Below are 15064 nucleotides of genomic sequence, written 5' to 3' on the forward strand. Positions count from 1 at the left end.
ACACAGGTAGAGGCTCCCATCCACACCACTGGCTGATACAGGACACCCCTTCCCCACCCACTGGGCCTGCAGGACACACAGGGGCTGTGCCCCACGTCCAGGGCTGGGGGCTGGGGAATGGCCCACCCGGGTCCCCTCCCCCAGTCCCAGGCCACTCACCGAAGTTCACAACGTGGGCCACGGTGTGCACAAGGGAGAGCGCCACCACCACGTAGCCCATGAGTTGGTGGAACTGGATGTTCTGGTCGAGCGGCAGGACCTGGGCCAGCCAGGTGGCCCGCAGCCAGGTCAGGCCTCGCCTGAGCATCAGCACCTGGCCGGACACAGCAGCAGAGAGCCCCCACCTGGCTCGCTCTCGGCCTGTCCTCCTCTCCCCAACAGCTATCTCCTCGCCTCCCTCTGAGCTGGCTGTGCCTCCCGAATGTCCCTTTCCCCATCTCCCCTGCCCCCCAGCCTTTACTGCTCCCCTAGGTCCTTAGCTGCGGTGTCCAAAGCAGGGTCTCCGGAACTGGGGCAGGAAGAGAAAACGTTACAGAATGACTGATGCTATTACTTTTCCCTAAACACATGAGCAGCACAGAAGCTTTTGCTAACAATTAATATCCGAGTCGACACGGTGCCCTCAATTTGTCTGTATGTCAGACAGGCACGTGTCATGTCTAGTTCTCAAGGTGTCCTGGAGGAAGACCGGGTTTTCCAAAGGGGCTCCTGACCGGGCTCATTTGCTCTCAATGTTTGTGTGCCCAGATCTGTGGACTCGCAGATGACATTGTGTGGTTTTAACCAAGCTAAACTACCCCTCACCGAAAAGCCAAGGAACTTAAAAAGATTCCTTGAGGAGAAAGTGCTGATTGAAAGCAGTGTTAATAATGCAAGAGACCAAGCATATGAGTCATGGGTCTCCGACTCTTGGTACGTAGCCCGTACTGAGGATAAAAATAAAACCCATGTAAGAAGGAGACATTATCAAGAAGGGGATCTGAACTAACGATCCCTGATGGTTAAGGATGAGTCTTGCCTCACGGTGTGCTGTAAGTCTAACGGCTGATGATAATAGGGCATACATATCATTATAGGTAAATGAGCGCGTACTGGGTCATCGGAAGGGTTTTTTGGTTTTTTTAAATTGAATCAGCGCACAATCAAAAACGCTCGGAGGCCTCAGTCCCTGGCCCAGAGTGTCACGTTCTGACTCATCAGCCTGGCATTCAAGGGCTCTTACCGTGTTCTCTGCTTCGAGTCCTACCTAGGAAGCACCCCACCTGCCCCAGGGCCACTACAGGTTGTAGGGAACCTCACATGGAAAGGGCTCAGCACCGTGACTATACATAGTAAGTGCACAAAAATGCGGCTGTGTGACTACGGACAAGTCACTGCCCCTCTCTGGGCCTCAGTGTCCACCGAGTACTGATTGACCCAGCTGATTTCTGAGGTGCCCTTTGGCCCGGGCACCCCAGGAGTCCACGTGTGGGCCCCTTCGGCTATGAGCAACCTAGGTCAGCATAGCCCCCCCGACCCCCGCCCGCTTCCCGGGCACCGTGCCCGCGGGGTCCTACCGCGATGAAGCTACAGTCGAAGTTGAGGCACTGGCCGCAGCCCTTGGCCACCATGACGCTGGGGCCGAGGGCCCGGTGCGCGTGGGCCGCCAGCGCGAAGAGCAGCACGTGCAGGCCGGCATAGACGGCCAGGCAGAGCAGGTGGCTGCGGTGGTTGTGCCAGTAGGCGGAGGTCAGAGGGCGGGGCCGGCGCCGGGGCGGCCGGGAGGCGGGGGGCGTCAGCCAGTGCGCAGCGCTGCGAGAGAGGGGCGCTGCTCAGAGGGACCGGCCAGGCGGGCTGCGGACGGGGGCGGGGGGGTTCCGCAGGGGACCTAGAGACCCCACCCCCGCTGTAAACCGACCAACTCTCTGGAGCCTCGTGGCAAGCGGCCGGCTTCCCTTTTATACCAGGAAACAGAGAGGTCGAGCGACTTGCTCAGAGTCACACAGCTAGGCAAAGCCGCGATGGAACTCCCATCCGTCTGATGCCACAATCACGGCTGTTTCTATTACTTCCCTTACTTAGCAACTCAGGGGGGAAAACGGCAATCGAAAAGGATGGAGACATCTGAGATATGTTGTGGTAAATAACCCACAAGTAAGCAAATACACAAAAAGAATGAACTACAAAAGCGGCACTTTCCAGAGCTTGGAGTCAGACAAATTTAAGTGTGTTGTTACACCCCGTCTATTCTATTTTCTCCACAGCTTTTTTCAATTTAGCACTTCTCTAGTTTATGCATTGGCTTATTGGCATAAATTACTTATAAATTAACAGTGCCTGCTCGACCAAGTTGAGTAAGTGTCTGCCTCTGCGGTGATCCTAGGTGAGTTATTTCAGGTGAGGTAACAAATTTCCTTTTGGGCGTTGCCATAAAATGCACTGGTACGTTTGTAAAAATGCCCAGCCCACAGCAGGCGCTTAATACCGTGTAGTTGATTCTGAAAAGACGCTGTAAAACGGAGGCACGACCTTAGCTCCCCGCAGAACAGACCTTTGTCCCTTATAAGAAAGCTGCAGAGGCGGGGCGGGGCTGGAGCGGGGCTGGAGCGGGGCTGGAGCGGGGCTGGGCGGGGCGGGGCGGGGCTGGGCGGGGCTGGGCGGGGCTGGGGCGGGGCTGGGGCGGGGCTGGGGCGGGGTTGAGGGATCCCTAGAGCTATCCAGTCACTCTGCGCACCTGGAATCTAACCTCTACGCGGGCAGTGCCCACGCCAGAGACAGGGCCGCACCTGATGGTCAGGTTCTCCATGACCCCGGGGAAGCGCTGCAGCTCGTCCCGGAGCTCGTCGAAGGTGATGGCGCCGTTGCAGTCCTTGTCGGCTGACTCGAAGAGCGCCAGCGTCAGCTGGTCCAGCTTTTCCTCGGGCAGCGAGATGGCGCTCTCGCGCATGCACGACTGCAGCACGGTGCGCAGCTCATCCACATCGATAGAGCCGCTGCCTGTCCCACGTGGGGATGAAGCCAAGTGGGGGCTTGCCCCGGATCCCACTCTCCACCTGCAGATTCCCCCGTGCCCAACCACTGCATGGAGTGGCGAACTTTCCCTGTTCGCCCACCTGCAGTTTTCTGCCAACCAAATACCTTTCGGGGTAGAGACCAGGGAAAGTACATAATATCATCCTCTGCTCAGGAACCTTCCATGGCTCCCGACTGCCCAGCTCGGTGGAGATAAACTCCTCCCCCAAGCATGGAGAATCTTAGCTTTAGTGCATGCCTTTCTCCGGGATCTGCAGCCTCCTAAGTACTGAGCTTCCAAGACCATCTGCACGGAACATACGCTTCCTTGGGGCACCTGGGTAGCTCTATCAGTTAAGCATCCAACTCTTGATTTTGGCTCAGGTCACGCTCTTAGGGTTGTGGGATCGAGCCCCTTGTTGGGCCCACGCTGAGCGTGGAGCCTACTTGAGATTCTCTCTCTCCCTCCCTCTCCTGCCCCTCTCCCCACTGGAGCTCTCTCTCTCTCAAAAAAGGGGGGAGAGAAAGAAGATACACTTGCTTAATCTGTAAGGAACTACACGCCCAGAGCCTCAATTATCCAGAGGCAAATTGTACTGGGGGTGGCGGTGAAGGAAAGTTCCCTTTTGTTCTCTAACTTAGAGCAGATCTTGCTTTTCCATGTTGTCCTGAGAGGTCAGAGGTGGGCCCCCAAGCCCAGCCACGTGGTCTTACGGGAACATGAGTGACTAAAGGTGTGATGGGAAGAGGAAGCCAAAGCCCCCCCATCAAGATGAGGTCTGGGCCATTTCTTTCTATTTTTCCACTCTGCGCGAGCAGCAGGGCCATGATTAATGAGTTCTTGGCCTAGTCTGGGTGCAGACACACTTGAGGTAGCTTCATATCTCTGCCCCTTATTAACCGTGATGGTGGGCTGTATGTAAGCCCTCCGGAGTGGTGAGCCTTACTTCGCTCATCTTTAAAATGGGAATCGTTATTTCTCCCTTTCAGAACTGGCTCAAGGATAACAGATAACAATAAAGCACTCCCTGCAGTATCTGGAAGAAGGCAGCTGCATATAAATGGAAAGTCTTCTTGGTATTTGATCATCATGAAGGCCCAAGCGCCGGTCCGTAATCACATGACAGCGCAGAGTGTAATGCACCACTCTCCAGTCACGTCTCCCGGCCTTCAGCTTTCCTAGTCAAGAGTCACCTTGCAACAGGTTTCTAACCGCATCCAGAGTCCCTCCCCTGCTGCCTTCACACCCTCTCACCCGTCCAGCTTTATTCACCCCTTGGCTAATTTCAAATCCAGGCTCCCCTTCACTATTATTCTCATACACACATTCCTCTTCCTCGTCCTGCTATCCTTCTATTCCAGCGACCTACACATATCCCATCTCCGAGTGAATCTAGCCGCCTGTTCTCTCCCTTCCTGTACCAGGGCAGCTAAGAGAACATTCTTGAAGAAAAGCGCCCAAGAGATCAGGAAGCTTTGATCCCCGGCCACAGCAAGGCCTTCGACTTGCCCAGCAACCTTCTCCTGCTTCTCTAGTATGGTCACTCTCCTGCTGTCTGCAAGGACCACTTCTCACCTCCATGTGTATCCAATCCCCGCCTGGCTCTCAGAGAACACAGAAGCCACTGGAAGGGAATGCCCTCCCGTTCCCGCCATAGAAGTATACATCCCCTTTCACGTGCCCTGTCCTGCCTTCCTCGCCACCACTGCCTGCAAGGAGAAGGTGAGTGTGCTGCTTCTCCTGTCACCAACGAACCTCTCAGGAGTGAGCAAAGCTTGGTGGTCAGGAAGCAGACTGTCCCATGGAGACTGGGTGTGGCCAACTACCTGAGTCCTAGGGCAAGGGGGCCAATTTGGGGATCGGGTTCCAGGAATGAGGTCTGGCTAGACTGAGTCAGGTGGGACTGGGAGCTAAAGAAACCCCATGGGCCAGAGGGCCCTGCCCAGGAGCAGGCTTGCGGCCAGGTTGAGCTTTTCAGGATGCAGATCCAGCCCAGTGACTTCCCTGCTCAGCACTCCTCCGTGGCTCCCTGTGGCTAACTGTCCTGAGACTCCACACCTTGGCCACCGAGGCCCGTCCAGTCTGGCCTCACCCACCATCTCAGTCTCACTGGGTGCCTCTTTCTCACTGGAGTCCCCCGTCCTTTGATGATTCCAGGCCCTCAGGGATGCTTGACGCCACAGAGTTGCCAAAGATTTAAAAGCAGGACATTCATAGCAGTGTCATTTTTAATGCAAAAAAAAGAAGAAAAGAAAAAAAAAGAAAAGAAAAAGTGTTGGGAATGGGGAGACAATGAAACTCTCCATTTTGGTAATGGGGTTCAAATAAACAGTAATAAATAACCACTAACACTTACAAAGGTGTGCTGGGCACTGTTCCGAGTCTACAAAAGCTACCTAATTTAATCCTATCAGCTTCATAGTGTAGACTGTTATTATAACCATTATTCGCATGTGAGAGGTAAAGAAACTGAGGCACAAAAAAGTTAAGTGGCTTGCCCGAGGCTCCGTGATTATTAATAAATGGCGGAGCTGAGATCTGAGCTTTGGCAGCCTGACCTCCAAGTGAGAGATCTGAACTCCTAGGCTGTGCTGCGCGGGACACAGGGTCACATATGTACATACGGCGGAATAGGACGAGGCCACAGCAAGTGAGGCTGTAAATACGCTGAGTCACCGCTTCATACCCACTAGGGTGGCTACTATTTTTTTTTTTTAAGATTTTATATATGTATTTGAGAGAGAGAGAGAAAGCAAGAGAGAGCACAAGCAGAGGGGGAGGAGGAAAGGGAGAAGCAGACTCCCCGCTGAGCAGGGAGCCCAATGTGGGACTGGATCCTAGGACCCTGGGATCAAGACCTGAGTGGAAGGCAGACGTTTAACCGACTGAGTAGAGTGGCTACTATTGAAAAAGAAAAACAGAAATAACAAGTCTTGGCAAGGATGTGGAAAAACTGGAACCTTGTGCATTGCTGGTGGGAAGGTAAAATGGTACAACCTCTGTGGACGAATACTGTATCCCTCGAAAAATTGAAAAGAGAACTACCATATAATCCAGCAATTCCACCTCTGGGTATTTACCCAAAAGAATGGAAAGCGGAGTCCTGAAGACCCACACCTGTGTTCATAACAGCGTCATTCACGATAGTCAGGAGATGGCAGCAAGCCAAGTGTCCACTGACGGACGGATAAACAAAATATGGTATATCCGTACAATCAAATATTGCCCAGCCTTAAAAAAAGAACTAAATCCTGTCGCATGGGTGAGCCTTGAAGACATGATGCTAAGTGAAATAAGCCAGATACAAAAGGATGAGTACTCCATGATTCCACTCATATGAGATACGTAGAATAGTCAAATTCGCAGAGACAGAAAGGAGAGGGGGGTTTTGCCAGGAGTGGGGAGGAGGGAACAGGAGCTAGTGTTGCGGGGGTATAGAGTTTCGGTTTGGAAAGATGACAAAGTTCTCTGGGTGGATGGTGGCGAAGGTCGCCCAACCATGTGAATGCACTTAATGCTGTGGCACTGACACTTAAAAAATGGTTAAAGTGGTAAATTTAATGTTACGTATATTTTGTTGCAGTAAAAATGATGTTAGAAAGCAATATAGTCTTACACGAACAAATGTTTATATTTAGCAAGAAAAGGCAGTCCGTATAGTGTAATCCCATTTTTAAAAAAACGTGTGTGGGTGTGTGTGTATGTGTGAGAGACAGAGATCAATTCGAAGGCAGTGGAGAAAAATGTTATGGGTGATTTTTCTTTCTTCTTTAAATCATTCTGTGTTGCCTAAAGTGTTCACAGAGGACTTATGTTACTATCATAATAAGAAAAAGGCAATAAAGCAATTTCTTTTTTCGGACTTTCAAAAGAAGTTCAGGCATCTGGTGATCGAATCAAGGGCATTTGTCTCCTGGGCCACAGTGGCCCTTCTCGCCACCTCTCCATAGAAGGGAGGCAGTGGCGACACGGAGAGATGGGGGGGGGGGCACACAGAGGGAGGGAGTCATCAGCCTGGTCTGGAGACAGTCACTGAGGTAGGTGGGGTCCCTTTGTCCCCTCCCACTGAGCCCACGCTCGCCCCACCCCTCCCGCCCCTCCGAGCCCTTACCATCGACGTCGTACACCTGGAAGAGGAATTTGAGTTTGTCCATGGGGTCGCCGTGGATGAGGAGGGTCAGCGCGTCCCGCAGCTCCTGGAGGGTGATGGTGCCACTTCCATCGGAGTCAAAGAGGGTGAAGAATCTCTCGGCAAAGAAGGACTGTGGCCAGAGAAGGGCGGGAGATGGGCACAGCGTGGCGGCGGGGCCCGGGCTTTGAAGGCCTGTGGGGCGTGTGCGCATGCGCCATGGGGTGGTGGGCTTCAGGCAGGCCCCTGGGCTTGCGCACAGGGTGTGATCTGCCCGCTTGGCTACACCAGCAGGCGGTGTCCACGGCCCCTCCCGCTTGCGAAGAGCACGTTTGGTCTCCCGTGCAAGAGCTGTTCAGATCGCAGCAGTGAGGATGGGCTTGTGTCCCTGCAGGCCCCTCACGCTTGGTCATTTGTACAGGCTCTCTGTCCCCTACGTGCCTGTCACCCCATCAGCCTTGCGGTCCAGACCCCTCAACATGCAAAATGCAGGCTCCCCCTGCAGGCTCCTCCAGGGTCCTGTCTCATCCTCCATGGGCTGAACACAAGGGACAATGGGGCAAGAAGGTCTTAGAGGGGAGATGACACTTGGACACCTGGATCGTCCCTGTACTTACTGTTTAGGCTGCCTGCGCTTACACTGCAGGTTTGTTCTTAAGCTCCTATTCACTCAGTCTATCCACGCATGCATGCATGCATTCATTCATTCAGCAATCATGTCCTGCACAGCCCCCACTCGCCAGGCCTGGTGCTAGGCACCCAGCACAGAAATGAAGCCAGGCGGGGTCAGTGCCCCAGATATGCGGGGCCTGGAGGCTGCCCTCGAGGCAGGGAGAGGGCCTCGCAGGGCTTCAAGTCGGACCTAAAGAAACCAGGAGGAGTCCACAAGCAGGGAGTTGGGGCCCAAGTCAGTAGACACTCACCCCTGCCTCAGCTCTCCTCTTTCTTCCCTGGATCCCTGGCTAATGCCTTTATCTACCATCCCAAGTGGTCTTTATCTTAAGGTATTTTACAGCGTCCTGTTAAGAGTGTAATGTATTGGTGGGGCGCCTGGGTGGCTCAGTCGTTAAGCGTCTGCCTTCGGCTCAGGGTGTGATCCCAGAGTCCTGGGATCGAGCCCCACATCAGGCTCCTCCGCTGGGAGCCTGCTTCTTCCCCTCCCACTCCCCCTGCTTGTGTTCCCTCTCTCACTGGCTGTCTCTCTCTCTGTCGAATAAATAAATAAAATCTTAAAAAAAAAAAAAGAGTGTAATGTATTGGGGCACCTCGGTGGTTCAGTGGGTTAAGTGTCTGCCTTTGGCTCAGGTCATGATTCCGGAGTCCTGGCATCCAGCCCCCAGTCAGGCTCCTTGCTCAGCGGAGCCCTCCCCTTCCCCCCTCCCCTGCTCGTGCTCTCTCTCTCAAATAATAAATAAATAAATAAGTAAATAAATAAATAAATAAATAAATATTTTAAAAGGAAGAGTGTAATGCATCGTTAGGCAGAATGTCTCTCTCCCTTCCCCATGTTTACTATGGAAGGAGGCATGGCATTTAGAGTTCTTAGCGGTATCCCTGCTACCAGCAAGTGAGGGCCCTCAGACCCAAACAGGACACCCAGATGCTCACTGGCTTGCCCCTGTCAAGGACACAGGCCACCACCAGATGCCAGCCCGTGAAACATGTGGGGGAGAAGTTGACATTTGCAGGCTCACTCTGCCCCCCCATCTCTGCAGATGTCTCCCCGTGTTTGGGGCAAGCAGGCTGCTCCAGGAATAGGCAGAGAACCTATGAAGTGAGAGAGGGCTGGGCATGGGGTGGGAGTTTCATGGATGCAAATCATAGAAACTTATTTCTTGGAAGGAGGCTTACGGACATCATGGCGTCAACTCTGGCCATGAGGCTGGTGGAAAATATGAGGCCAAAAATATTTCTTAAGATCTGGCAAGCTCCTGATACCCAACTTTACATGTCGTTTTGAAGACCCCAGGAGGCATGGCTACCGGAAGGTTGGGAGGGCATCAGGAGCAGAGACGGAACCGCTCAGATCCTGCTTGGGGGTGGGGCCGGAAGCCCTGAGGATGCCCGGGGAGCGACCTTTGCCTCTTTGTGAGGCACTGTGTCCCTGAGAGCCAGACTGCGCCTCCATTTTGAATGCAGGGCCCACTTCCGGAGTGGACACTTGCCTCTTTCACATTCAGGGCTGCTTTGAATTCTTGCAGGTTGATCTCGCCGTCTTTTCCCGCAATGGTCTCAAACTGGTGTGTCACCCACTGAAGCCACTTGGCATCCTCCTCGGTACTCATGGTGCTGGAAGAAAAGGAGATAGGTTTATGGGCGGTTTCAGCACGGGTGCCTTCTTCTCCCTTCTCCCTTCGCCTTCCATGGGTTGGATCAGCTTCGCCCATGGGAGAGGAACTTCCCCAAGACTGCTTCTTTACGTCTCTAAGTCCCTGTCTCTGCCTCCCATCTGGCATCAGCCAGCCTGGACTCACTTCTGTTTAGGTTCTGGAATGATAGGGTCCCAGTGAGAGGGAGCCCATATTGTGCGCATGAGGTCAGAGAGTTCTGGGAATGCTATTAACATGACGACAATATTCCCCACCTCACACTGACACAGCTCTTTGCTGTTTGCCAGATACTTCCCACCCACTTTGTTTGGTCTCTGTCTCAACCTGGTGGATCATGACGTTTTATAGGGAGGAAACAGATTCAGATAAGATGCGTATTTTAGTGAAATGTATTCAACCAGTGAGAGAGAGAGAGAGTTCAAATCCAAGACCAGTGTGCTTTCTATCTTGCCCCAGAACCTCCACTCTCTCCTCAAACACTTCCAGTACAAGGCACACCCGGACTCAGACCTCTGGGTCTTGACTCTTTCTACGATGTTCCAGGGGTATCCGCGAACTGACACCCTCCCAGACAAGCTAAGTACACAATGACCTGGACAAAGGTTAGTGATAAATGAGGACACCGCATCCTTGGCATTAGAACCCAACCAACCAAAAATGAAGCTATGAGTGAGGATTTCCAGCATCCGTTGCCATAAACTTTGAGAGAACGGCTTTGTCCGTATCCCATAAGTTCAACATAACCTTAAATGATTTAGCTACAACCGATCCTCTTTATTTGCAGATTCCATATTCGCGAATTCACCTATTTGTCGAAACTTATCTGTAACCCCCAAACCAAATACTTGCGGCATTTTCCTGACGTTATGCACACGAGCAAGGCACTGATCAATTTTAGTTGGGTGATGTACACAGTCCCAGCTGAGGTCGAACCAGGGGACCCTCGGCCTTCTTGTTTCAGCTCTCATACGGAGAACGGGTTTTGAATTGTGCTTTTTGTTGGCGACATTGCTCTTTAGTTTTCTTTTCTCATTCTTAACAAAAAAAATTTTTGAGAGTGGTTGGCACACAATGTTACGTTAGTTTCGGGTGTATCTCTAGTTATGTTGTGCTCATCACAAGTGCAGCCACCATCTGTTACCAGGCAACACTGTTACAATATCATTGATTATATTCCCCACGCTGTACCAGTGACTTTGCTGTTTCAAATGGCCCCAAGAGTGGTGTTGAAATGCTGACTAGTGTTCCTAAGCACAAAAAAGCTGTGATATGCCTTAAGGGGAAAAATAGGTTTATTAGGTAAGCTTTGTTCAGACAGAATTCCTAGAGCTGTTGACCATGAGTTCTTTTTTTTTTTTTTTAAGATTTTATTTATTTATTTGACAGAGAGAGAGAGAGAGACAGCCAGCAAGAGAGGGAACACAAGCAGCGGGAGTGGGAGAGGAAGAAGCAGGCTTCCAGCAGAGCAGGGAGCCCGATGCAGGGCTCGATCCCAGGACCCCTGGGATCACACCCTGAGCAGAAAGCAGATGCTTAAGGACTGAGCCACCCAGGCATCCCTGGCCATGAGTTCCATGTTCACAAATCAACAATTTATTTTTTAAAGGAGTCTTTAAACAGAAGCACACATAAAACAAAATTATACATTGATTGTTTGATTAAAAAAAACTCTGTGCCCAGATAACCCTGCATTTTCCCGAGGAGCAATGGCTCAGAATTCCCTAATTCATTGTTTGCAATGCATTTAGAGGACATAATTGCCATGAATAACGAGAATTGACTGTATCTATACTTAAAAATTAAAAATAAAAAAGCTGACTTCCACTTAAGGAACCAGGAAAAAAATAATAAAATACCCATGTGCGCAAATAGAAGGATAGACTACTAAGTATGAAATCCGAAATCCAGGAACTAGAAAACTAAAAAAGGTCAAAATAATATGTTTATTTTTGATTATGGTGATGGTTTCACAAATGTATCCAGATTTTAAAAACTCATCCAATTGTTCATTTTAAGTGTGCAGTTTATTGTTTATCAATAATGTTTCAATGCTGTGAAAGAAGAAGTTGGGTCTTCAAAAAGTCTAAGAAAAGTACAATTAAAGAAAACAAGTGGAAAAAAATACCACACTGAGAAAGGCAATAAAAACGGAGGGGCTGCAGACATACGAATATCTGGTGCAATTGTTCAGTGAACTCGGGGAAATGAATTGCTTTCAAGAAGACGTAGCAATCTGAACAGACCAAAAATCATTTCAGAAATGAGAAAAGGCAGTGAAATATCAACCACTTATGACAGTGTTAGGCCCAGCCTGTTTTTGTAGCTGAGTCCTAGCCAATCTTCAAAGAATAAGCCCAATGTCACACTATCTCCGATGGTAAAAAAAAAAAAAAAAAAAAAAAAAAAAATAATGGTAAGACTCCCAATTTATTTTATAAAGCTAGCATTGCCCAATCTCAATGAAGATAGCATACAAGACAAGGAAAATTCTAGACAAATGTAACTTGTAGATATGCAGCACTTGAACTAAAATATATCCCAAGTTAAATCCTGGCATTTACTTCAAAAAATAATAATCCACCTTTATCAGGAAGGACTTTTTCCAGATATCCAAGGATGGTTCACTATGAAGAAATCTGTCAACCATCCTCTCCTGTCCAATGGTGTAATAGTTAGAAAACTAGTGGCCCCCAAGCTGGGATACTTGCCTGTCAGAGACAGGGAGAGCTTACTAAAATGCCCGCTCTGGCTCACCAACTTTGGGGTGGGATCCAGGAATCTGCACATTTACCCAGCACCCTGGATGTTGGCGACCCATGCCGGCTGGTCTGGGGTCACACCTGGAGGTTAAACAGCCCCACTTCTTTCCCTCTTGGGACCCACAGGAAGGCATTCTGCAAAGCAGAGAGAATGCTGGGAATTAGGCTGCGCGCAAGTGCTCACCCAGGGAGGGTGGAGACGGGGTATCTGGGTGCATTTCCCTCTTCTAGGGAATGTTAATGTTTCGGGCCTGAAGAAGGAGAAGAAATTCTGGGAAGCTGGTGGAGAAGAGGCTGGAACAGGAGTGGGAAGAAGGGAGGGAGGGGTTGGGGGAAAAAAGAAGGTAGCACCGAAGGAGATAGAAGTCCTCGACGAGGTGCTAGGAATCTTCGGATTTCAGAGCTCTAGGGGAACAATGTGCTCACCAGAGGCCAGAATTTTCCTCAGGAGACCAGGAGTTTAGGTCCAGGCTTGCTTTGCCCTAACTGATCACAGGCCCTACTGCACTATAGTTTGCTCATCTGCACGTTGCAAGGGCTGCTATGAGATGTTATTTGGGAAAGTGCAACTGACAAGCACTGTACGAACGCTAGATATTGTCATTACTCTGACTAGGTCCATTCTTGATTTTACAGATGTGAAAATGGGCCCAGAGAGGTCTGGTGACTTGCCCAAGATGGCACAGCATGCTAGTAACCAGGCAAGAGCAGAGCTCAGGTCTCTTGACTTCTGTCCCAGGCAGACAGTCATCCTCTGTAGCTACCCCACCAAAGACAAACAGTGCTTCTCCCTTGCTTCTCCCTTGTCACTGGCATGGAAAGCTAGAGAAATGAGCCACTCACCCTCTGCAGCTTTCAAGCTGGGCTCGGTCTTCTGGAATGCTCATCCTTTCTCCTTCTTCTAGACCACGAGTCCCAGAGAGACTGTGATCTGTACAGCAGCCTGCATCGTGAAGCCCACAGTTCACCTCTCCCCAGCTCCTCCTCTTCCTGATTCTCCAAAAGAGCTGCTCACACCCACAGCCCCTCAGTCCTCCATGTCCTGGGTAGTGGCCGACTTGGTCCAGAGAAATCCCAACAAGGAGACTGGTGCAAGGGTGGGGCAAGGATTTCGCTGGAAAGATGTTGGCTGTCTTCCATCTGGCTGGATAGCTTCCATTTCCCCTCCTCTGAGGAGACCAGCAGGTAGGAAATCTAGAAATGCATTGTAAAAAAAAAAAACACCTCACCATCAAGTCGGAGCAGGCTCTGCTCAGCCCTTAATGAGCCAAGTGACACTTCATCAGTCGCAATAACATTGATCACACCAGAAATGTTGAAGCACTTCCTCTGAGCCATGCACCGTGCGAAGACTTTACAGAGTGTTCAGTTAAATACATAACACAGCCCCCTGTTTGGTGGGCATTATTATCATCACTGCGCCAAAGGGGAAAGTGGAACTCTGAAAGGTGAGTGACATGTCCAGATGGCTTGGCAGGCATTCCGCCATGTTGGGCTGACTCTGGAGACTGTGCATTTAACTACACGGGGAAAAAAGCTCAGTGCCAACGAATGGAGGCAAATATATTGCACTGGTCCTGTGAAGAGGTTCCCAGTTCAAATGACCTGGGGAGGGAGGGAAGTGAGCCCTACTGGCTAAAAATCTAAGAGAAATTATATAAATGCTTAGATAAGGCCACACTGCCACCCAATTTCGAAGGGCTTTTTACTTTTTGTCCTGCCTGACAAAATGTCAGCTGAGGCTGATGACCCTGGACCTCTGTTGCAGATTCGGAGCCCCGAGGGGTGATTTTAGACAGCTCTTGCTAACTTCCAAACTGAGGGAAATAATAATTGTTTTGTTTTGTCTTAAAGCAGGCAAGTTGGTAGAAGAAATATCTTCGATAATGTGGCCCCTGGTGGGGTACTTTAAAGGACCCCTTGGATTGTGGTCCTGTCTGGACTCCAGAGTCATCAGGGGCTCACTTGATGCCCTTTTGCTGTCACCCATACTCCTCTGCCCACGGGCTCAGCCAGTTCTCACTGAGCTAGTCCCAAGGCAATGTAAGATCTGCAGACCCCGGGTGATCTGGTGATCTCTGAAAATTCTCCATTCTGACTTGGCAAGAGACGTGCTTCACTGGGTCCAGATGGTTTAAGACAGAGTCAGAGCTGATAAAGAACATCTGTTTCTCTTTCAAGGCTGACAATCCCAGAGTTAGTGCTCTGATGATAACATTTGAACCCATGATGCCAGTTCGGCCCCATGATCTTGGTTTAGGCTTGACGTGTTTTCCTTAGAATCAGGATTGGAAAGACCTTTGAGGTCATGGAATTCAACCAACCTTTTTTTTAGCTTGAGTCCCTCCTCCACCCTTCCCCAACCAGACCTGGTGGTCGGCAGCCTTGACTTGCACACCTCCAGTCACGGGGTGCTCACTTGCTTTGGAAGCAGCAATCTGGGGGCTGCTTTGACTGTTCAGATAGTGTTCCTCATACTAGAGTGAAGAGAGAAATAGAAACTTCCATTAAGTGACTTCAGAAACTACATGTAGGAAATGGAAAATTCTTTGGAAGAAATTAGCAAAGTGGTAAGTATGAATTATGCTTTCAAGTTGTGACCAGTTAAGGAAGAGAAGGAAGAGTGAGAAGAGGTGAGGCAGAACTGCCTGTGCCCTATTGTCATTGTGGTTATCTTTGCATGAGTCTCTGTCTACCCCAGTGGACGGTGAGCTCCGAAAGGCAAGGTCTCTGGCTCATAAATTTTGAATCCCAGGAAACTAGCACAGTGCTCAGTACATAGTGGGCACTCCATGCACATTTGTGGAATGAATAAACCTGCCTCCATTTGACAAGTATTTATGTAACACCATGT

The 15064-nt window shown here is 50.4% G+C and overlaps 1 protein-coding gene across 1 annotated transcript in view; it reads right to left on the bottom strand.

The window, feature by feature from the left end:
• Positions 1-13262, bottom strand: part of NOX5 (NADPH oxidase 5) — a 34307-nt gene extending 21045 nt beyond the window's left edge. Inside the window, exons 1-6 of the mRNA XM_087856824.1 lie at positions 13054-13262; positions 9287-9410; positions 7104-7254; positions 2766-2976; positions 1557-1791; positions 160-313 (exon numbers count right to left, since the gene is read on the bottom strand). Of these exons, the coding sequence (XP_087712950.1) occupies positions 160-313; positions 1557-1791; positions 2766-2976; positions 7104-7254; positions 9287-9410; positions 13054-13097 (919 nt within the window). The 5' untranslated portion in view covers positions 13098-13262. The remainder of the gene's footprint in view (positions 1-159; positions 314-1556; positions 1792-2765; positions 2977-7103; positions 7255-9286; positions 9411-13053) is intronic.
• Between the last annotated feature and the right edge of the window lie 1802 nt (positions 13263-15064).

Source organism: Ursus americanus, chromosome 28, assembly GCF_024610735.1.
Source record: "Ursus americanus isolate L20-20 chromosome 28, mUrsAme1.1.p, whole genome shotgun sequence".
Lineage (NCBI taxonomy): Eukaryota > Metazoa > Chordata > Mammalia > Carnivora > Ursidae > Ursus > Ursus americanus.